The 24,792-nt window shown below is 32.1% G+C and overlaps 1 protein-coding gene across 5 annotated transcripts; it reads right to left on the bottom strand.

Annotated features, from left to right (window-relative positions):
* Positions 1–14,144: 14,144 nt before the first annotated feature.
* On the bottom strand, positions 14,145–18,672 carry LOC101264846 (uncharacterized). 5 transcript variants are annotated; one of them, XM_026032322.2, is made up of 10 exons: positions 18,531–18,672; positions 17,922–18,001; positions 17,697–17,811; positions 16,867–16,903; positions 16,705–16,774; positions 16,433–16,537; positions 16,085–16,235; positions 15,888–15,970; positions 14,524–14,617; positions 14,145–14,426 (listed from the first exon to the last, which is right to left on the bottom strand). In XM_026032322.2, the coding sequence occupies exons 2-10, from the start codon at positions 17,950–17,952 to the stop codon at positions 14,345–14,347; spliced, it is 768 nt and encodes a 255-aa protein (XP_025888107.1). In that variant the 5' UTR covers positions 17,953–18,001; positions 18,531–18,672; the 3' UTR covers positions 14,145–14,344. The 5 variants fall into 5 exon arrangements, with proteins under 5 accessions (XP_025888107.1, XP_069144259.1, XP_025888108.1 ...); XM_069288158.1 differs by having other exon boundaries at positions 17,928–18,001; positions 18,531–18,551; XM_026032323.2 differs by having other exon boundaries at positions 17,928–18,001; positions 18,394–18,531.
* Between the last annotated feature and the right edge of the window lie 6,120 nt (positions 18,673–24,792).

Raw genomic sequence — 24,792 nt, 5'->3', positions numbered from 1 at the left:
TTTTCGGACCATTACCACATCAATTTAACTATATAATGACAATTTTTGGGGCATTGGATTCTCAACAACAAAAAAAAAAAAACAGTTTGCACAAGCAGCCAAATACAATCAGTCTCTGCTAAATTAAATAAACATTTTTCATATGGCTGGCAAATTGACTTCGATGATAACATAGTTAATTTAATCAGATAAAATAGTCAGCAATAAAATATGCAGTCTGAAAATCACAACAAATTTACAAATCCAAAGAGAACAGAACAACAAACAATTCAACTCGAACCTGAGACCTCGTGATTCTTTAACTCACAATTCATTGATCACTGAGTCATACCCTTGGGCCTTGGGTGCACCACTGACGGCATATTTACATTCTTTAGTGAAGGAATATTGATTGTATTGAAGTGTTAACCTAATAAGGAAATACATGGGAGATATATATAGGAGATATAGGAAGGAGTACTAATCCTAATAGTTTTAGGATTAAGGAGTACTAATCCTTATAGGACTAGGATTAGTACACAGTAAATACTAATATTATTTAATACTATTTATTTAATACTATCTGTTATTATCCCCCCTCAAGCTGAGCTAAACAGAAGCTTGGAACTGAGGTAATCGTGCTGTCGGCTCGGGAGAGGCTTGATGAGAATATCAGCCGGTTGTTCTTCAGCGGGTACATACTGCACAGTCATGGTACCGGCCTAAACTTCATCGCGAACAAAGAGACAATCGGTATCAACATGCTTCATTCTGGTGTGTAAGACAGAATTCTTAGCCACACAGATGGTTGATTTGTTGTCACAATAGAGAGCAGGAACAATGTGAGTGGCGCGGAGTTCGCGAAGAATATATGTGACCCACATGGTCTCAGTAGCGAGAAGAGCAAGGGCGCGGTATTCAGTTTCAGTCGAGGACTGAGAGACCTTGGGTTGTTTTTTTGTACACCAGGAGATCAGGTTCGTCCCCAAAAAAACGAGAAACCTCGATGTAGATTTTCTGTCATTTTTATCATTCGCCCAATCTGAATCTGAGAACCCCCGAAGCTCCAAGTCCTCGGGTCGAATGAGTAAACCACGACCAAGAGTGCCAAAAATGTACCTGAGAATGCGTTTTAGACAATGGTAATCATGTTCACTTGGTTGATGCATGTGCTGAGCAACTCGGTTGACAGCAAACTGGATGTCAGGACGGGTAATGGCCAGATACTGTAGAGCCCCAATGAGGCTGCGGAAGTGGGTGATATCGGCAAAAGGGGTGTCGGCTCTATTCGTAGACGAAGAGACTGCCATCGGTGTTGGTTGACTGGTGCATTTTTCTAGTCCAGCTTTCTGTAACAGATCTCGAGCATATTTTGACTGATGAAGAAACAAGCCGCTGCCTGTCCAAGAAACCTCCATTCCCAGAAAATAATGTAACGGGTTAAGGTCCTTCATTTTGAAGGTAGTATGCATAGCTCGAGTGACATCCTCAATGAGAGCTGCAGTAGAGCCTGTAATAATGATATCATCTACATAGACAAGAAGAATGTCTGTACCGTGTGCTGAATGTCGAGTAAACAAACTCGTGTCGTGTACGCAACACGTGAAGCCGAGTCCCTGGAGGAACGTTTTCAGACGTGTGTATCAAGCACCGGGGGCTTGCTTGAGCCCATAAAGAGACTTCTGGAGTTTGCAAACATGTTGAGGGAAGCGGGGATCAACATAGCCCGGTGGTTGCGTCATGTAGATAGTTTCATCAAGCATGCCATGAAGAAAAACATTAGAAACATCCAACTGATTGATGAGCCAATTGTTGCGCACGACGAGTGACAGTACCATGCGAATGGTTTCCTGCCGAATAACAGGATTGAATGTCTCGGAGTAATCAAGCCCATACTCCTGATTGTAGCCTTTAGCAACCAAACGAGCCTTGTACCTGGAAATACTGTCATCTGCATTGTGTTTAATTTTGTACACCCATTTACAGCCCATTGGGTGCCGCCCATGGGGCTTAGGTACAAGAACCCAAGTTTTCTGATCAGTCGAAGCCTTAAACTCGTCATCCATAGCATGACGCCAATAAGCATTTTTTGAGGCAACAGAGTAGGTTGTTGGTTAACTATCGGGAAGGGGTGTATTTGGTAGTATGGTAACCTAAAAGGTTTTGGGTTTAAAGATACCGGCTTTGTCACGGGTTAACATGGGATGAGTATTGGGGGGTAGCACGGGCGGTGGTGATTCGGGGGTGGCCGGGAAGGACCCAAAACGGATCGGGCTGGAGATGTTGTGGGTATGGGGTGGTTCGGGTTGGTTGTGAGTGTGGGTGGTGGTTGCGGGTGTATTGTGGGTGACGGTCGAAGGGGTGATGAGGGGTGGTTGGGTAGTGGGTGGAGATGTGGGGGAAGGTGGTGAGGGACCCTGTGAGTATGTTGGAAAAAGGGGAAGGACGCCAATGAATGATGTATTTGTGGAGGAGGAAATAGACTCGTAGGGAAACTCATTTTCGACAAATTTGACAAGTTGGACGATCCCACTAGTAAGTGCCCTGCCCACCGTTGGAAGATGACTGCCCGCCGCTGGAAGATGACTGCCCGCCGCTGCCGAAAGAGTGCAGGCTGTTGTTGTTGCTGTGCTGTTGACCGTCATACAGCGGACGACTGCCCTGTCGACCGCTGCGCCCGCGACCTACGCTGTTTCTACCGTAGTCGCCGCGACTCCCCTGCCGACCGCCACCACGCCCCCCGCGATAGTTCTGGCTTGCGGTGAGGGCGGTGGCCGGCTCCATAACAGCGGCTTCTCGGAGAAGAAGTTTGCTCTCCAGATCCACGTTGATTTCTTCACTTTTTAGCCACGAGGAGAGAGTAGCCAGGTCAACGGGCGTTGGACTGATGCGAACCGCCTGTTTAATTAAGGAGTAAGCTAATGGGAGCCCCCGAACGACGCACATAATGATAACTCTTTCGGGAATGATTTTGTTCACGGTGTCGAGGGTTGTGATGATGGTGGAGACCTCGTCTAAATACTCCGCCATAGTTTCCGTGCCTTTGGTAATTGTGTGGAGACGATCACGCAATTGAAAAATATGAGAGTGGAAAATTGATGCATAGCGTGTCACGAGGGCCGTCCACAGGGCTGAAGCAGTTGTGTAGGATCGGACGTGTTTCTGAACCATGGGAGAGATGACCGCAATCAAACATGATCGGATCTGGCCATCCACTGCTTTCCAGGTGGCATGGGCCGGATTGGTTTTTTCTGATTTGTCCGTGGCGGTGATGACTGCCGGCGGCGGTTCTGTGCTTCCATCGACGTATTTGAGAAGGTAATTGGCTTCAAGGGCTGTAAGAACGGTGATTTTCCATGTAGGGTAATTTATGTCTGATAATTTTTCGGGAATCATGGCATGAAGATGCCTGAGAAGGAGTTTAACGCCAGAAGGAAGTGAATCGAGAGGATCCACCTCGGTTTTCATGGCTGCCGCCGCCCAAGAGAAGAGAGGGAACGATCGGTGCCCTAAAGAGAGAGAAAAACCTAGAGAAAAGAAGATCTAGGTTTTCTGGCTCTTGATACCATGAAGGAATATTGATTGTATTGAAGTGTTAACCTAATAAGGGAATACATGAGAGATATAGGAAGGAGTACTAATCCTAATAGGACTAGGATTAAGGAGTATTAATCCTAATAGGATTAGAATTAGTACACAGTAAATACTAATATTATTTAATACTATTTATTTAATACTATCTGTTATTATTTAGATAAGTTGCTATGGCCCAGAATACCAAAAGCTGATCATTTAACAATATGAACATTTAAATACAAATTACAAGTTAATATAACATCCTATTTCACTTATATGTTCCTGAGTTGAGAATTAAAGCAACAACATTACAATGATGAATGTAAATAAATATCACAACCTTGAAACAAAAGATGTAATCAAATGTAAATAGAGAAGGTACTGCGGACTGCAGTAGTACGAGTTAATACAAAAACACAAATAAACATTTGAACTTGGCAATAAATTGTAACTTTTGTCATTTTGGTGGTGTATATGATATGAACCATATGATGATTTTAACCTTTCATTTTAATCTTACATATACAATGTTTCCATTATAATTAGGGCAAATCACTCGTACATGCAAATTACATCCTATCTCAAAAGTTTCTATAATTACGAATATTCCTTTGTGATCAAATACATTACAAACGATACATTACTTAAGATTATGTTGCATGGGATATATTCCTATATTGTCGGGTATATTTTCTAGTTGTTGGATACATGGTGTTTTATAGACTTATAGTCCATAAATTTTGCGTGATACGGGTTTTTAGTCGAAATTTTTTGTGGGTGTCTTTGACGACCTATTAAATGGTGTGCATTTGTTCAAAGGGAAAAACATCGGTACTTTTAAGTTCAAACGAGGTTAGGAATGAGAAATAGAGATTTTTCTCATTTTTCCTGTGTATAGTTCATGGATTTGTGTGATATGTGTGACTGGTGGTTTTTGGTCGAGATTGTTCATGGGCGTCCCTGACAACCTATTTAATGGGGGCGAGCGTTGGTTATGCAGAGCTAACGTAGGTTTTTACAAGTTCAAACGAGGTCCAAAATGAAAAATAAAGGTTTTTCTATTCTTCATATGTTATAGTACATAGATTTTGAGTGACATGTGCACCCGACGATTATTGGCCGAATTTTTTATAATATCCATGACGACCTACTTAATGATATGCTGGTTTGGAGGGACAAACTTAGGTTTTCTTATCCAGTTCAAATGAGGATTGGAACATAAAATAGGGACTATTCCATTTTTTATGTGTTAACCCACAAATTTTATGTGATATTCATATTTGAGCCCGACGGGTTTTCAACAAAAAATTTTTTGTAGTTGTCCGTGATAATCTTCTTAGTGAAGCGCGTTAATTCGAAAGGAAAAACCTATAAATTTTCAAGTTAAAATGAGGCATGAAATGGGAAATATGTTTTTTTTTTAATTTTTACATGTGTAGTCCTTGAATTTTGTTAGATATGCATCCGACGAATTTTTTGGTTTAAAATATTCGTGGGCATCTATAACGACCTATTAAATTGCTACTGTTGGTTTGGAGGGGAAAATGTAGGATTTTTTCATGTTCAAATGAGGATCGAAACAAGAAATGAGGATTCTTCCATTTTTTTTGTGTATCTATGGATTTTGTTGATATGTACGTTCGACAATCTTTTTGATCGAAATTTTTTGTGGGCATTCATAATAATTTATTAATTAACCTGCATTGGATCAGAGGGGCAAAAATAGGTTTTCTAGTTCAACCGAGGTTTGAATTGAAAATAGAAATTTCTTTATTTTTTCATGTGTTATAGACCAAGAATTATGTGTGATATGTGCGCCTAACGATTTTTAGGCTAAATTTTTCCGAAAGCGTTCGTGACGACTTACTTAATGGCAAGTTTGGTTTGGAGTGGCAAACATAGGTTTTCTCGAGTTTAAACGAGGTTCGAATAGAAAATAAGTCATTTTTGTGTGTATAGTTCATGAATTTTGGGTGATAAGTACGTCCGCTGTTTTTTTTTGCCAATTTCTTTTAGTGGTTATCCTAATGGTCTATTAAATGATGTGTGTTGGTTCAGACTGATAAACATAATATTTTAAAGTTAAAATGGTGTCCAAAACTGGAAGTAGAGATTTTTTTCATTTCTTGTTTTGTTATAGTACATAAATTTTGGGTGATATGTGTGTTTGATGATTTTTCGGCTGAAATATTTTGTGGGTGTCTGTGACGACCTATTTAATGACATGCATTGGTTCTAAGGGGCAAACATAAATTTTTTCCAGTTCAAACGAGGCCAAGAACATGAATTAGAGATTTTAACACAAAAATCTAAATTAATTATTTAAAAATTACTCGTCAATTAATTAACTAAACGAATAATTCAAAATTTTCCAACCAACTTCACAAGCTGATAAAAATAACTGAAAACAATTATCAAAAGGAATAATATAATCACTTACAAAAATTTTCAAAAATGATCTTATGAATTATTATAATAATAATATTAAGATAACAAATAATGAATAATGCAATAACTATTAAGTCAGGACAAACTAGGAAACAAATTGTAAATATAATGTATACATTGAAGGAAACAACTTCTTTTAGATGAGAAAGCTTTTTCTTTTTTAATTATAAAAAAACAAAATCTTAATTTGTGTATACCACATAATTAAAATCTTAATAAATTAACTGCACATCAAATAATAAAAATGTCAGTAGCATAAATTTATGCTTAGTTTTCTACATTTTGAAAAAAAAACTCAATTGCTTACAAAGTGTAACATAAAAAATCATTCAAATTTAAATTAGCTAAAAAAACTTAAAATACATTAGAAAAAAAGAATTAAAAAAAGGGGAAGGGGTGTGGGAGAGAATATTTTCAACTAGTCTGGCATAATTCATGATTCGATAGAATTAAGCGAAGATTTTTGGAGCTTATTTAAGAAAATAATTTTTTAGCGCGATCTGAATAAGCCTACTGATTTATGGGATTTGAGATATATCGATAGGATCAGCTCGTGGGTCAAATAAAACTTAGTATAACTTACATAAATCCAATAGTGTAAAACTTATTATATCTTATCCCTAATCTTTTCTATTTTATAATAATCCCTTAAAAACTGTAGCATCTGGATACATTATATTCGCTGGATATATAATGCCTGATACATACTTGATTGTTAAGTTTAAAAAGAAGTCTAAACGTAAATTAATTAGCAGTCGCACGAATCACGCAAAACAGATTCCACAAATCATGCAAAACAGATTGATATCAATCTATTCTAATCTGTAACAAATTCAGAGAATTCAAAATTCAAATTTTCTTCTCCTTCATCTATCTCAAATCATAACAGATTAAAAATAGATTAATATGTTGATTTTGTTGAGATATTCAAAAATTTGGGTGTGAGATCTGAGTAATGAACGATGCAATAGTGATGAAATAGTTGTTGGATAAACAATTCTTTATGTGAATCTCAAATTCATCATTACAGTTGAAGTGAATCTCGAATACGCCATTGATTTAACAAACAAGATGGCTGGAGAGATGTATTGCTTTGATGTTACATCCGGTGAAATTGTTAGTGTCGAAGTTGGTGGAAACGAGAGTCAAGGTATTTGTGCGTCTAAATTGGATAATAGATAAAGCATTTATTATTTTTCTTTGATATATCTTTATCCATAAGTTGCAAGTTATTGATTTAATATAATTAACAGAAATTTTTTGTGCGCGACTTATATTATTACAGTTAAGTGAGTAGAACTTATAATTATGGAGGCTATTCATCTTTCTATGAGTTTGTCTTGTATTGTCTGAAAAAATGAATTTGCAACAATAATGATTCAATGCTTTAGGTATTGAAGTAAGTATATTGTCTTGTTCGTAAGTTGTGAATTAGCATTTTTTATATTTGATACATAATTCGTGATACATTGTTATCCTCAAAAGAAGATACGTTGTTAGCCTTGAGCGAAAAATATGTAACTGGGGGAGATTTCAACTAGACGTAGTGCCTTGTGCACATACAATTATTTTTTGATACACGTGAAATATCAAGACGAAATACCTTGTGTCATGATACATTGTTGGCTACAAAAATAGATATAATTGTAACTTGATACATGTGAAATATTGGATAGAACTTGATACAATTATAGCCAGTACGTACTTAATTTAATGTATCATGTACATGTGATTTTTTGAATTTTAAATGTATCAATAATTAAATTACTTTCAATATTTAATGTATCCATTATCTATTTTAATCATTATTTTTTTTATAAAAAAAATAGTACATTGATATATAAGACATGATACATTAATGGTTATAATTTGATAAGATACTAAGTAGACTCACATGTAATGGGTTTGCAAATTTGTGAGTTATTTTTCTGTTTAGATACATTATCAGATACATGTGATTTTTTGTTTATTTTTTTGAATTTATAAAAGGATATATATGCAAATGATACATTAATGAAAACAAAAATGATATACTTGTAGTTTTATGCATGTGAATTACTGGATACAACTTCATACAGTTAGAGTGAGTGTTGTGAATTTATATTTTTTAAAATTATCAATATGTGAATTTATTTATTTTTTAATGTATCATCAAAACATTTTTAATGTATATATTATCCAATTTAGCATGTGTATTTAATTTTTCTTCTCTATTTTTTAACAATACATGATACAATAACTTTTATAATGTATCATTAAAATTACAGTTATGTATTAGTGTGTTTATTGGATGGTTATTTGTGGTAATTAAAGGCCTCTATTAGAAAATACATGTATACATCTCTACTGCTCTAATTACTAGAAATTAGATGCATTAGCAAACACATATTAAGTTCCAATGGTTTCAATGTTGATAAGGACAACTGGCCAGCTTCAAAATTTATTTTGGAAGAAATTGTCTTACCATATAGGTACAAAAGGATGCACAGACGATCAAGAAAAAGAGAAAAATTCACATGAAAAGCTAAGCAGAAACACAAATTGTTGTGGACGTTGTGGACAAGGTCACAGTAGAAGAACTTGTAATTTCTTTTCAAAAGATGGTTGATAAATCTTTTTGGATTACTGTTATGTTTCATATACATTCAGTTATGTTTAAAGATCATTTTGATTTTTAAATTTTCCAGTGTTACATTAATATACACTACAATCTACTATAAAATGATGAATGTCTGTTACAATAAATTGACATGTTAATATCTTCAATCTTGTGTACAATTCTTATTGAACTAATAATCATTAAACATGACACAAAATATTTGTATCAAATACTTATTGAATATAATGTATCTGATACATATGTTGCAGAAGAAAACTTTTGACTGTTACACAATTAAATGTGAATGTTCAATGAACATAACACACGATGTTTACTGATACAACATTTAACATAATACTCATTGAACATGCCACAAAATGTTTGTATCATTACTTATTAAAACTATATATAATATATCCAAAACATATTGAGGTAAGGATGGTTGAGAAATTGTAGGAGCAAAATTTTGATTCCTCTTTTTGAGGTGTTTTAACAACCTCCGTTTTCAAAGATGAAGGGACATCCATCTTCAACTTTTCAATATTAACCTTTCATTACTAAAGGATCATGAAGTTTTTAGATATATGTTTAGCCCAACTAATATCTTCATAATCAAAAACACGTTTTGTCAAAACAAGACTAAAGAGAAGTAAAGATTGTCCGTAAAATGTTTGATTTTAATCAGCACATTACTGTGTGATTGTTATTAAGTATTAGATATATGTAGTTTTAGTTTGCCAAATAATAAATATGTATCATATACCTATTGTTGGATATGATACACAATGCTCAAGTTATAGAATTTTAGGATTTATAATTCAAGATTATTTTTGGGTAAGCTGTACATATACATCGCGTTCTAAGCTGGGTAAGACCGAACAAATATAAAAGAGTGCATATACATATAATTCAATTGAATTGTTGTTATCCATATAGCCTTTCAAATTTGAATAAAATTAACGATATATTAAAGAACTTGATACATGTAAATAATACATTATGTAGTGTTTATGTATCAACAACATTTATATTGAACATGATAAAACTAATATAATATTCAACAACATTAGGGTTGTAGATCAACACCTAGATATGAATATGATACATTGCATAAAACAAAGACTACTATGAAATTGATGTATCAGATCAGTGATGACACTAACAAAGAGTAATTTAGGAATAAAAACAAATGAGATGCATTCAAAATTTGTATCTTTTATGGTGATAGTTGTGTGCTAGTAGATCCAACTTTTCCCCTTTTTGGGCCATTTTTTCGACAATAGATTTAAAGCTCGAGCATGTTGTCCTTCCTCGACTTCTCCGTTCACAAATGTATTACGAATATAATTTGGTATTGTATACGATTACATATACTTCTAAATTTGGATAACATACATAGCAACATTCATACATGATAAAATGATACACCATCTCTTTCATCTTTCCCTTATGTATTTTGTGAAGGTAAAAAGAGAGGAGATCCGATAGTTCTTCGAGAAAAATTGTGGAGCAAAGACAAACTGGGAATCTTGTAAAAAATTGTGGAGGGATCTTACTGAAAAGGAGAGAGAATATCTTTTTTTGAATTAAAAAGGAGAGAAAAAAATCTGAAAATTAAAAAAATGAAGGAAGTAAATATTGAGGGAGTGAAAATAGGAAGAGATTAAGTGAGTGAAAATAAAAAGAGATTGAGCGAGTGAAATAAGGAGTAAAATAGGAAGATTAAGGTGTACAACATTATGTATCGGATCAATGGGGTTTGGAAGAAAAAAAAAGGAATTTTAGAAATATTTTAAAATAGTAGGGAATAAAAGAAATTATGAAAAACAAAGATGTGTATATAGGTTATTTATCCTAAAACTTAATTAAAAATAAAAATAAAATAGACTACAAAATATAACAAGAATCCAAACTCAAAATCTATTTAAAGTTTTAAATATTAAAATGTAAATGCAAATTATGTTTATAAAATATGTACTGCATAAAAAAATTCGTTAATTTTTTAGGGAATCACTATGTAGGCCATGGCTAGGGGTGTTCGTGGTTCATTTTAATTCGGTTATCAATTAAAACCAAAATCTAACCAATCTAGTCAGTTTCTTAAATTTCTAAAACCAAACCAAACGAAAAAAAAAATAACCATCGATTTGGTTATCGTCGGTTTGGTTCAATTTTTCTGGTTTATTTGATTTGAAAGTAATAATTTTTTTGAGAATATACATATCTCGATAGAAACAAACACCAAGTACATGAACAATGAACAATCTACAAAAAAACTAATGTCGGCTCAATGAAACAATATTAGAGTTATTATTACATGAATAAAGTGTTTCATTTAAGAGAAAGTGTGACTATTTTATGTGAAGTACAGTAGGTAAAAACTAAAATAGATTTTGCTGAACTTGGATTTGAGATTGTTATACTTGGGCTAAAGTGTTGGGCTTGAGAAAATGGTAAAGTTAAAGACTTAACTTGATTGAAATTTAACAAAATATTTTTAATTTATTTATGAATGATGTATAAATAATTATAAAATTTATACATATAATTTATCGGTTCGATCTGGTTATTTTTGCGGTTATTTTTTAGTAAAATCAAAACCAAACCAAATAGTAGCGTTTTTCAAAATTTAAAAGCTAAACCTAATCAAACTAAATCAAATAACAATTTTTTTAATCGATTTGGTTCGAATTGCGGTTTGGTTTGGTTGTTAACCATAACCATGAACAGCGCTAGCCATAGCCTATGGGATATTATCATATTTCTTTGTGTTTTATTATGATCATTATAAAATAATTAGGTTAATATTTCTATTTAGTTATTTATAATTTACTTTAAATCAAACTTAATAAATATTATAAAGATAATTTTATTTATGGATTTAATTTATAAGTAGTAGCACTACCGCAATGTGATATTTTCTTGTTGATATTTATGATAATATTTTTAAATTATAATTTGATTTATAAAATAATAAAAGATGTACTTTTAAAAAAAAACACTGACCTTGCATAACCATAACCCGTGTACTTTTGGGTTGGGTTGATCTTTTCTTGCCATAGAAATGGTCAAACCAACTTGTCTCGTCAAAATTTTCAAAGCTTATGTTGGTTAACTTGGATGGGGTGAGCCAACACATATTAATAGTTCTATGGGTTAGGAGTTTTTATATGGAAAAATTACGCAGTTAAGTAAACTTATCTACTTAATTGCTCATCATAGTTATAGTTTGCTATAATTACCACTCGCGACTAATATTATACATTAATTATGTGTATATAAAATTATCTAACCGATATACAATTCACCTCTCTCCCACGCTCAACCCTCTCTCCTCCCTCTCCAATCTTGCTTGTCATATATACAAATGCATATGTATAATATACAATTATATAACCGATATACATATACAATTCACCTCTCTCCCATTCTCTGCCCTCTCTCGCTCATCTCTCTCCTCCCTATTCCAACCTCACTTGTCATATATACAAGTACATATGTATAATATACAATTATCTAATCGATATACGTATACAATTCACCTTTCTCCCTCTCTTTGACCTCTCTCGCTCGCCTCTCTCCTCTCTTTCCCAATCTCGCTCGTCTCTCTCCTCCCTATAACATTCCTCTCTATAACATGTAGCTATGAATTTTAATTATCAAACTATAACTATGGAGAGTAATTAGACTATTTTTGAATGACTATACATAAAAGTTCCTCTTTTTTATATTAGGTATTCATCCCGCTTTGCCTTAACATCCTTTTAAAACATATCAAAACGAATTCTTAATTCAGCAGTCCACCAAAGGAACTAATATCACAAGTTTACAACATAAATATTGGGGTCATTTGGTTGGAAATAAGTTATTTTGGAATAAATTATCCACCATTATGTATAGGACAACTTATCTCATCACTATGATATAAATGATGGGATTGCTATAAATAATTCAAGGGAGAGTAAAATAATCCTATATCTTATCCCAAAATCATTATTCCTTATGCGTCACACCAAATGACTCGTAAGCACATCAATAATACTCTACACTTAAAATTTTGCTTTTACTAAAGCAAAGAACCCATGCAGGAATAATTCAAGTGAAAAAAAAAAGGCTTAAGTCATCAGCGGCGCCTCAACTAAGACTAGTACCAATTGAACACTTTTACCTATACAAAAATCGTTCCTATTAGACATTTTTTGATAATCATCAAAAAATGTGAAGAGTGTGTGATACACTTGCGGTGACGTGACAAAATGACTAATTAAAAAATAACATTTGATATTGGGTCCCGAAAATTATAAAAAAACACACATTTAATATCTAATTTTTTTAAAAAGAAAAAGAAAAAATGAAAATGTCAACCTATTCTACCCCACCTTACCTCACCCAAACCCCAACCCCCTTTCATCTTCATCTTCTTTCCCAAAACACATTCTTTCACAAATTACAAAATCTTATTCTTTTCCAATAACTTCAAGATTAATTGATATATATATATATATATATATATATATATATATATATATATATATATATATATATATATATATATATATATATATATATATATATATATATCATACTAAGAGTGAAGAAGAAAGAAAATTGTGTTGGCGGTTATTAAACTCTACATCGATAGCTCCAAAATTATTTCTTTCAAATTTTTTGATATCATTTTTGATAAATTTAATGAACAGATATGAATTTGAGTAAAAATCTTTGTTCGAAAATTGTGATAAATAAATATCGGCTAACTTTTTTTATACATAAAAATCATTTATCTTCTTCATATTTGTTCCTTATTTTTATGAGATTTAAAATAAATCATACGAAGACTTTCTTTCAAATCAGAATCTTCATAGTTAATTTTCATTTATCTTCATATTTGGAAGATACAAATTTTTTGTATATAAAAAAAAAAGAAAAAAAATAATGTTGGAACTAAAATGAAGAAAGTTTTGTAAACTAAATTATAAAGAAAATAATAGGTAGGGAGTGGGATGCTTTCCTTTTTTGAAAAAAGTGTAAATAAAAGAAGAAAAATATTTTTTAAGTTAATTATAATGCCAAGTGTCAATAAAAGAAGAAAAAAATGTAAAAAAAAAATAAAAAAGACATTGTTTTAAGTCTTTTCACGCGCTTCAAAAAAGTGCAATACACATTTTTTGTCGTATCAACATTTTGTGTCTAATAGGTACATGTTTTAAACAATTTAGGTGTTCAATAGGTACAAGTCTTAGTTGAGGTGTCTAATTGAATTATGCGGACAACTTTGAGGGGCGGCCAATGATTTAAAGCCAAAAAAAAGTCAAGCATTAAGTTACTTATGAGAAATTATGAGTTGTTCTCCATAAGGAATAATGAACTTATACAAGACCTGTTCACACTAGGTTCACCAACCAACTTTTAAGTACTTGGAAAAAAAAAATTCTCTTTTGAGAAAGTGATAACTAAGATATAACAGTTCTGTGGCTGTTTTAATTAAGAGAGAACTAACAAGGACAAACTGATTTCTTTGCCTCTCAAGAGAAAAAAAAAATCAAATTTGTAAAAACTTGCATAGCCACACGTGATTTATTGTTTACTAATACAACAGATACTAATAGACAAGACAACATAATAGGATGCTTAATGCAAGTATACCATGAACCACTCTCCCTAGGCTAGCTGTTCATACACTATGGCAGTTATTTTTCTTCTTCGTGTATATCACGTATACCAGAGCTTCAACAATTCTTATCATGTCCCCCCGAGACACAAATTTGCAGACAGCCAGCGACAAATTTCATCAGTCTCTTCAGGAATTGTGTAGTGACCAAGCCTATATAAGGAAAAAAGAAGAGTTGAACATGATATCTTAACGAACATCTGATGTTTAATGTATATACCAAGAAGAAGGTGGAAATGTATATATATACCCTTCATAAGTCCTAAAGGTTAGATTCTGAAAACCAGACGAGCTTAAAATTCTTGCAGATTTTTCTCCATGTTGATATGCCACAACGTCATCACCTGAAACAAGAACCATTGTGTATTCCGTTAAGGTTCAAATCTAACTTCATATTCAATGGCATGAAGAGTAAAACAACAGCAAGAGTGCAAGTCTTCCGGTTGACAACTATGGCCAACCAATTAGAAAAATCACAGCCATGTGGAATATCAAGGACCTCGATATCTTCTGAAATTCCAAATCAACAGCAACCGACAGTCCCATACACGAGAAATGTAGCAGATTTTGCTTTTCGTTTTCCGTATAATATCATCAAGTCATAGAGTTTGATGAATGACCACTCATCTTTGAGACATCCTCCTTTCAGGAAGGTAACAAGTAATAGAATGAAGGCTCCACATTTAGAGACTTTACAACTAAAGGAGATATACATAGAACTTCTCAAACGACTGATGCTATATCCAGAGACACTGGAAATTATTTAGAATGTAAATTAATGATCTCCCAGCCTTTTAAACGTTGCTTCACTTTTTTTGGACAAGTCAGACATGTTAACTAGTGAGGAACTAAAGGCTTCCTCAATCTTTGCAGGAAAAAGCATGGATAGAAATGAAATCCTTGCATCATGATCAATCTAAAAGTTATTTGTCAAAAATATTCACGGGGAAGGGAAAGAAAAAAACGGAGAAAACAAATTATGATTGTATGCAACTATCTAGAGATACTTGCAGTATGTTGGGTTCAAACTACTTCTCAGTTGCTTCAATTAATTCATGTCTTAAAGAGTACTCTTTTCGACTGTAAACCTCTACAAATAGTCACTGTTGTCCCTTGAGCTTACAACCTAGTGAAATGAGGGCAAAACGGTGTGATATGCTAAACAAATTTAGGTCATTTCTATATCCTCTCAACCAACCTTTCCACCAGCTAAGATCTATCAAAAGAGAACCAAAAAATACCAAGATGTTAATCACAGTATAATCATCCAGAAGAGGTCCTATACTAGCTTTTCCTTCCATAAAGCTTCGCAAGACACTCCATTAACCCTCATAATCTAATATATATTAATTTAAACATGTCATATACTGATCCCTGACATTATGAGCAATTGTTTTACCAAAAAAAACTTAGGAGCCCCAGAAATAAATGCATTAGGACATCAAAGGGAATTGAAATCTCTGGCAGACAACCAACATATGGCAGGAATTCACTTAAGTAACAACCTTGCAGGTCCTTTACATTTGCAATGTAAAAAAGCTAATATATACTGAAAAACTGAAGGTTAGATGGACATTAAGATTCCAAAAGTTGGAAAGCATGCAACGGAAGTACCAGTGCCATGACAGAGCAGAATTGGCAAAGATGCTGCACGCCTTACAGCATCATTCACTCCTTGCATTCGTCGCCTTAATGTCCTGAAAAAACCAGCTAATAAGGGGAACATAATCCATGGAAACAGGTTTAAGAAAAAAAAATTAAAATTCCATGGGAACAAAAGCTGCAGGTATCTCCAAGAAATAACATTCTACCTTGAACAAGGAAGCCAGCCACTAAGGCCCACAACTGCACACAGGTTAACTCGATAAGGGCTTCCATTACCATACTGACTGAATGCATGACACGTAGCTGAATAAAGAGCAGTTGCAGCTCCCATGCTGAATCCTCCAACACATAGTTTCACTGAAGATGAAGAAGAGTTACAGATATATATGCAATGATGAACTGTCACACATCAGATATCAACTAACAGTGCATTAAAAGAATCTAGATGTAGTGATGAAATGATTTTCTACATATATGATATTTGAAGCACCAGTTTCATCCTGCATAAGATTTTCTGGCACATATTGTTCTAAAAAGTTGCAAAAGAAACATACCATCAGCTGGCTCTGTTGATAAGAGATTTGCAACATGCGCTGCAGAAAAATCTAAGCCCTCCAAATCATCAGGAGCATCTTCTGAAATATCTCCTACATCAAACCCTAAAATAATTCAAGTTAATAGGACCTCTGTTGTTTATCCTTATCAGTAGATAAGCAAAAGATATTGAACAGTTAGAGAAAGACATTGCTAAGCAAGCATACAACAAAATAGAAGATACGGTTATCAACAAACAGAAAACAACATTGTTTCTGAAAATAAGGCTTACAAGCAGTGCAGGGGAATCCACCAAAGGCAGCAACAGGACGAGTAGGAGCAGTTGGGCAAATCCATTTGACCTGCACATCATTTAAGATACCGACAAGTCACAACGAAATAAATATCGCGCTTATTAGAGAAACCACCCTGCATAGACTGACTGTTTCCTTACATTAGGAAGTGGAAAGCTTTCAAGAAGCTGGGACCAGCTGCAAAGTAGATAAGAAAGAAGAGTTAGCAACAGTTTCTGGTAGCTAATTAAGCAAGATAATACAAGTTGGATTAAAATATGCAACATAAAGTTTCAAGGAAAGAGCTGTCAGCTTTATGCATGGAATGTTAAAATACTGTACAGTTAAAGAAACAACTTGGAGACTAGTGATCCATTTAGCTTAGGGACCACAAAATAATCTGGAGAACTAATTTATGAAAAGGTTTGTTGAAATGGACAAATTAGACTCAATTTTTAATATGAAAGTTTATGGGCCTAATCTCAGTCTTAGTGACACTAAATTAGTCACTGACATTATGAATAATTAACTTTATCTTGTTTTGTTTAATTGGTCTATAGGAAAATCAGCAAGTGAACAAGTGGTCCCTGATTCGACATCTGGCTGCCTGATCCCTAAGAATCAAGTAAATGATCAAAAAGACAACGACACATTCATATCGTACTCGGGCTTTATTATATTGGGACAGAATAGAGGTAAACAAAAGAAAAGGTAAAGAGCCAAAATTGACCAAACTAGGGTTGAGAAGCATATGGACTAAAAGCAACACCTCCATTCTCAAGAACAAAAAAGAGTGTAATACAGGTCACTAGAGCCTGATAGTGCAGGCATTTATACAAAACTATGTAACATCATGATATATTGATCATAATTTAATCATTAAATCATATATCAATTAACAATTTTTGTGACAGTTTTTATCGCGGCTTTATTGTCCTCAAAGGCATCAACACCTTAAAAGCACGATTAACACTTACGATAGAAACAATACCTTGAGCCCTTATCACCTAGACCATGTAGCCAAACAATAGTTGCCTCATGCTTTCCTTTAGGCCTAACAACATGAGTCCTCCCAAATTCCAATGATGTTCGAGTTGTTCCGCTACCTAAACAATTGCAAGATCAACCTTTTGTTCAAACATTTAGCTCACTTGTCCTGGTTTGCTAGGGCAAAGTACTTAAAACAATTGCATTGTAAAAATGAACACAAACCCACCAGAACCTGCTGTAGAGCCACTGAAGCTCATTGCTATACCCAAAAATATTAAAACACTTGCACCCTATTGAAAAATGCCCCTGCAATGCCAATAATCAACATTTAAGCGCCTCTACTTATAACCCTCACGAAAGGGTGAAAATGGAATACAACCAGTAGTGTCTTCCTAGATAGCTTACACCAGTTACACTTTGTCTAAGTTTACCTACATACTTAGCATAAAGAGAAAGGTACACCCAATGTCAAAAAGGAGGCAAAAAGCAATTAACTTTATGAGCAAAGAATCTACCAGAGATCAATGAACACATATGAACAAATGACATGATTTTGTAGCAATGCAACATTGAAAAAAGAATCAATGCCTCTACCCATTTCGACAAAACAAGAAAAGCACATCAAATAAAGATATTCCTATTTGTCTAATATCAAGATTGAATATAAGCATTAACAAAGTATACAGCACTTCATTTACCCATTAAAGCAAATTTCCATTAGTTCTTGAATATTGGGGTTTAAGAGTTGAATACAACAGCATAACAAAACAATAATATAGCAATTTGGGGCTCACGGGCAAGAAAAAATAGAGGGGTTTAAGCATTTAGTACCGACCTGCACTTGGGGGTTTAAGAATTGAATAACAACAACAAAAGTTTACAGCCTTTTTATTGACACTGTTTGTCTAGGTGAGTAGGTGTCTGGTCATTCACTTTTTGGCTTTGCCTTCTTTTACTGTTTTACATTTTTGTTTCCTACGAGGAGAAATAAAAATTCTCCCAATTTTATATAATTTTATGAAATGAGCAAATAATAATTCGTAAATAAGATATAGAAATGTATAAAATACGACATTGATAAATCATATATCTTATATATTTGTGATTATAAACTTTCAAATACAAATAATTTTACAAAGAATCACTAGTCAACAATATTACTCCCTTTTGTCCATACTCTCTCTAATTATTTATCCATTTTTGATTTGATATACATATTAAGAAAACAATAGTAAATTTATCATTTTACCCCTATTAATCATGAAGTGAATTATTAAAAATTTAAGATTTTCAAAAAGTTTTACCTCTTTCAAAGTAATTAAGTGAGGATATAAATATTTTTTGTCCTTTCTTGATTTGTTAAAATTGACAATTAATTAGGGATAACTAAAAAAGAAAATGTGGACAAATAATTAGAGATAGAGGGAGTATCAAGTAGTCGTTTGTCCATGTGATACCATATCACGATATGATATCATGAGATGGAATCAGCGTTTGGACATGCGATTTCACGCTGATTCCATCTCATGAGATGTGATTCCATATTAATCCAAAAAGTAGGATATCGAATTACATGGTAATCCCATATTATGATTTGAGATATTTTAATACAAAAATTGATTCACGAGTTTATATTTTGTTAAAATAATTTCATATTTATATCTACTAATCAATTATTTCATATGTAAATAAAATTTATAATCACATCATTACTTTTCAAAATTTATTATTCTCACCGACATAAAAATTATTATTTTCACCAACATATGGTCACTTTAACTCACACCAACCGATTGTTAAAGTGATGAAATATTTATGGTCTATAAACATGAAAATATAGTTGTGGATGATATTGACCAACAAATGGCTCAAAGTAACAATGTTGGTTTGTTTTCTCAGTCATATGATCGAGAAATACAAGTTCAACTTGAGAAAATTATTTGTACTATATGGGAGGATTATATTAAAAACTAGTACACTACAATTTATGTTCGATTTTTATTAAATCAAAGCTAAATGAAATAATTACTTAAGTGGAGAACAAATACCTTTGTAATAATTTTATTATGAGATTTCATAATTTTTTATTGAGAAAAGACATAAAAGCACCACTGAAGTTATTTTGAATTTTTAAAAAGACACGTTAACTTTGCGGATATCCTATTACCCCCTTAAACAATTTTAAAGTGTTGTAAATACCTCATTTTTTAACCATCCTCACTTGCAAGAAAAGAAGTTCAATCACGCACCAATTATAATCTGCCACGTATTAATTTTTATTTTTATTTTTCTTATTTTATCAACTTCATTTTCTTTTTCTTTTTCTCTTTCTTTCTTCTTTCTTTATTTTCTTTCTTCTTCTTCTTCATTACCCTCCTCTGTTCTCTTTCTTCTTCTTCTTCATAACCAAATTCTCCACGTACTGTCATTTTTGTCAATTCACTTTTGATTAGTCAACAGAGATCTGAACTTGATATTACTAATTTAAATTTTTTTTGAGATGTGTCAATTTAATAAATTATTTTCTGTTAAAGCATCTATTATAAATAGTTTTTTGTGATTCTATTTGTCAATAATAATTTTTTTCAAAATCTAATTCATATTATTAAAGCATCATTGAGGAAGATGATGAGGTAAATTTGTGTTAACGATATTTGATCTGCCATTAATTAAATTTAACACATTTGAGGCAATTGTAACCCAATTTGAGGAAGATGATGAGGTAAATAATTAATAAAGAAAATGATTGAAACGTGACACTTTTCAATTGATTTTCGACAGCAAAAGTGAACCTTCACGCGCGTCATTTGCGTGTTCACAAACATGGCGAGAAAATAAATCAAAATGGTCCTTTTACAAAGATATACAATACTTTTGTGGGGTAATAGGATGTCCGCAAAGTTAAAGTGTCTTTTTAAAAATTCGAAACAACTTCAGTGGTGCTTTTATGTCTTTTCTCTTTTTTATTTGATAAGATTGAATACACAATTGGGGCTATTTTAATAATTTTACAACTTGTAAAATTTTTATGTTTATGAGAAAATACTCAACACAAAATTTCATATTACATGTACAAACAAAACTTCAATTTCATCTTATAATTTCATATCATAATACCATAGCATGATATCATATCACATGGCCAAACGGATCCAAATTTATTATTGAGATCTTTTTCACAATTCAAAATAAGTGATTTTTTAAAAGTTCAACGAAATTGTCTACTTTCTTTTCTCCATATTTAACTTTTTTAATGGAGTTCTTACTTATTTTACATTTTCTAGGCGATTAGTTTGAAAATAAACAAAGGGTAGTAGTGAAAATAATTTAGTTTGAAAATAATCAAAGGGTAGTAGTGAAAATAATCTTAAAAAAAGTTCTTTTTAAATATTTTTTTAAGGGGTATGTCATATTCAAATAATTCACTTAAAATGAACTACATGAAATTGTAATTAGTTATTAACATAATCCTTTCACAAGAAACAAACAATCTCTTCACGCTAAGCATGATAAAACAAATCATGAGTCATCAAGTATATTAACAAAAAAGATGAATCACTAGAAGGTTAATTTGATGAAATACTCAAAATATGTTATCTTCGATGTTGAGTTCGAGTCTTGAGTATGAAAAAAAATCTTTTATAGAAAATTCTTCCTTCCAAACGAGGCTCTATATTAATCGAATACTAAACAAATATACAACACAAGAACATGTTATCCTTTATATTTCATAAAAATAAATACTCCTTTTTTATTTTTTAGTACTGATATTAACTCCGAAAACATATTATATTCCATAAAAAAACATTTATTGACATGTTAATTTGGTTTATTTATTGAAAGAGAAGGCCTCTACTTAAAATTTAAACATTGCAGTAACAAAAAAGGAAAAAAAATTAAAGAAAAAGGATAGGCATTACTCTTTCTTTTTCCTTTTAAATGGATCAACTCGTAGAAAAAAAATGCAAAAGGTGTACTAGAACTGACGAATAGTTGGACTAAGACGTTACACGTATTTTACTTTATGAACTTTACTTTTGTACAATATCATTATAAGGAAATGATGATATTATTTTCACTCAATTGATACTTACGCTCACCTCCCACCTCCTTTTTTTTTTTTTTTTAAATAATCTTAAAATAAGGCAAATTAATTATCGGCTATTACATATAAAAAAGATAGAGATAATATAAATTTAGAGTCATATATTATAAGTGATGTCCGTTCGGTTAATCTTGTACGGAGGTTTACATTATGAGTTTTTCAATAAAACAAAGATTGATACGATTTTAATTTACAGTATGAGTTTAACACATGTGAGAGAGATTGATAGAAGAGAAGCGAGAGAGATTAGGCAGGGGAGACAGCCAAGACGGGGGGAGAGAAGAGAGAGGCGAGAGAGAATGTAATTATAGCGAGAAGTAAGTTCCGAAATATAATTAGTGCAAAGTATGACTATGTTAGCTTTAACTAGTATATTTTGCTTAACCGTTAGGAGTGTGCATCGGTCCGTTCGGTTCAATTTTATGTATTATCAATTTTATTTATTGATTTTTAATTTTTAAATATGCTAACCCAATAACAAATCAATAAGATATTATTTATCGGTTTTCGGTTTATCGATTTTTTATCATTATCGGTTCAGTTTTTGATTTACCCAATAAAAAAATATCCGTAAAATATTATGTCTTCTCACTTCTCTAAATGTTTTGATATAGTCAAACAAAAAAAATAATGAGAAATTGCATCAATAAGAGAAAATCTATAGTACAAAAGGCTATAATTACATGTTACCACCAAAACATAGTGTGAATTTTTTTATGTTAATCATATTGCAGACCTTTACAAACTTTCAAATGCTACAACCTACAATTACAAACTAAAACTAAAATAAAAATAGTTCAACAAGGCTAAAACTAAAATTAAATAGCTACAATTGTGAATCCCTTACTTTAATCTTTATATTTTGAGTAAACAGTAAAAACTAGTGAAACGGTCTACTGTGAAATTGGTAGAGTACTAATAATTTGATATAGTTATAATGTCTTATTATATATTAAATTATTTATACTTAATAATTAGGAAAGTTAAAATAATAAATTATATAGTCTTATTGGGTTATCGATTTATCCAATAACCCAATAGTAAAAATTGATACCGAACCAATAACCCAATAACTTTTTTTTATAACCCATTAAAAACTCAATAACCCAATAACATTTTTCGATTCGATTTATCGATCGGTTCGATTTTTGCACATCCCTATTAACCACATACTTTTTCCATTAAAATATTAGCCCAAGTACGTTCAAAACATTAAATACTTTAAAGGGAAAATTTCAGAAATAGCAAACATAATAAACGTGATAAGGCTTTAAAATTATAGTTTCGATAATTGTGCTCCATAGTTATAGTTTTGTTTGCTACAAAAGTTGCGGTTGTATATTTTTGTCTGTTTGTATATTTCATTTGTGAATATACAAATAGAGTAAGTATATAGAAAGTATATATTTATACATTTAGGATTTTTTAGAACTTCTTTTTCATAAATCATATACAAATAGCTAGGGTAACTACAAAATTCTGAATTTATAAAATCAGGAATCGAATTTCACAAATTCTAAATTTATACAAATCAGAATTATAAAAATTAGATGAATAATAAGAATTGGGGAAACTATAGCCACGAATTACAATTTTTTTTAACTGTAGCTATAATACCTAATATAGGCTAAATATTTGCTATTTTACATAATTTTCCCAATGAAGTATGAGAGATATGCATAAAACATAAATCGTGATAATAAGAAGGTATAATAAAAAAAACATGAAATGCATGCATGACCAAGCTAAACATAGTAAAAAACTTAAAAGTTTAATCATGAATCATGAACATGGTCAATGATTCTTAAAACATAAGGAAAGTTTCATCAAATATTTGAAGGTATCTTAGTTCATTTGTGAGATGTTTACTATTCGTTCATTTGTGAGATATTTACTATTTATCTACACAGACCAAGTGAGATATAACGTGGGATTAGTGTCTGCTCTCACATTGAAAAGTGATATCCTTACTTGCAAGAGTAAGGGTCTTAATTTTTAGTTTAGATGAATTCACTAGCTATGTCACTTAAGACAACCTACGGGGACACGTAATTAGGGATAATTAGACTGTTACTAGTGAGAGCCTCCACCTTCATATCCTCTCGGTGCTAAGTAAAATTCTAACGGAATTAGTCATAATCATAAACATAGCATCATCCATGGAAAAACACAATTAAAATACTAGTCCAAGCTAAAAGAATCATAGAATAACTCCTTAAATCTTGAATAATGCATGAGCGAGAAAACCTTTCACCAAATTATGATCCCTTAATGTAAGAAAACTTTTCACAATTGAATTGATGCCAACTTTAAAGCAATCTAAATCATAAGACATTAATTTTCATAAATCATGCATGTCTTTAATGAAAACAACATTCATAACCTCATAACTTCTTTACACATTCACGTAAATTAGGGTTCATAGTCAAAATTATGATCAATGCATGAATTCATATGAAATTGATTGGAAAACGTGCAATTAAGTTTAGATAATAATAATAATAATATGATCAAAATCAAATAATTTAATCCAGATAAATATAATCCATGAGGAGTTGAATAAAAACCTAATCAATTTTGAAAAATTGAATTGGAGAATGTGGAGAAACTTTAGGACTCAATGGGTGAATGTAACCCATTGAACAATTCCCTACATACCTTGAAATTGAAGAACTAAGCAATTGGTGAAGAAAATGAGACTTGAACTCGAAGAAACCCTAGAATTCTTGAGAGCCTTGGAGAGAAAATCTTTGAGAGGAACTTTGGAATGGGTAGACTTAGGGATAGTTATAAGGGATTAATTATAGACAAAATGACGTAGTATAAAAGTTTGTTGCTTAGAGAAAAACCCAAACACCCTTTAAGCTATTGAGAATTTACCAAAAATTGTAGTTAGAGCTTTAGTTCTGCTCCTAGCCTATTGCCTTAGGCAAATAAATATTTGTTTTGATTTGGTTAATGGATTGATGAAAAATAAACAAAATATATGAGG

Source organism: Solanum lycopersicum, chromosome 8, assembly GCF_036512215.1.
Source record: "Solanum lycopersicum chromosome 8, SLM_r2.1".
Taxonomy (NCBI): domain Eukaryota; kingdom Viridiplantae; phylum Streptophyta; class Magnoliopsida; order Solanales; family Solanaceae; genus Solanum; species Solanum lycopersicum.
This window is presented reverse-complemented; position numbering and strand designations above follow the sequence as displayed.

Excerpts from the sequence above, each read along its gene's own strand:
- LOC101264846 (XM_026032322.2), bottom strand. The coding sequence starts at position 17,952 with ATGAGCTTCAGTGGCTCTACAGCAGGTTCTG. Across the intron at positions 16,904-17,696 it reads CTAGGTGATAAGGGCTCAAG|CTGGTCCCAGCTTCTTGAAA; the intron begins GTATTGTTTCTA and ends TCTACTTTGCAG. Across the intron at positions 15,971-16,084 it reads GGCTGGCTTCCTTGTTCAAG|GACATTAAGGCGACGAATGC; the intron begins GTAGAATGTTAT and ends TGGTTTTTTCAG.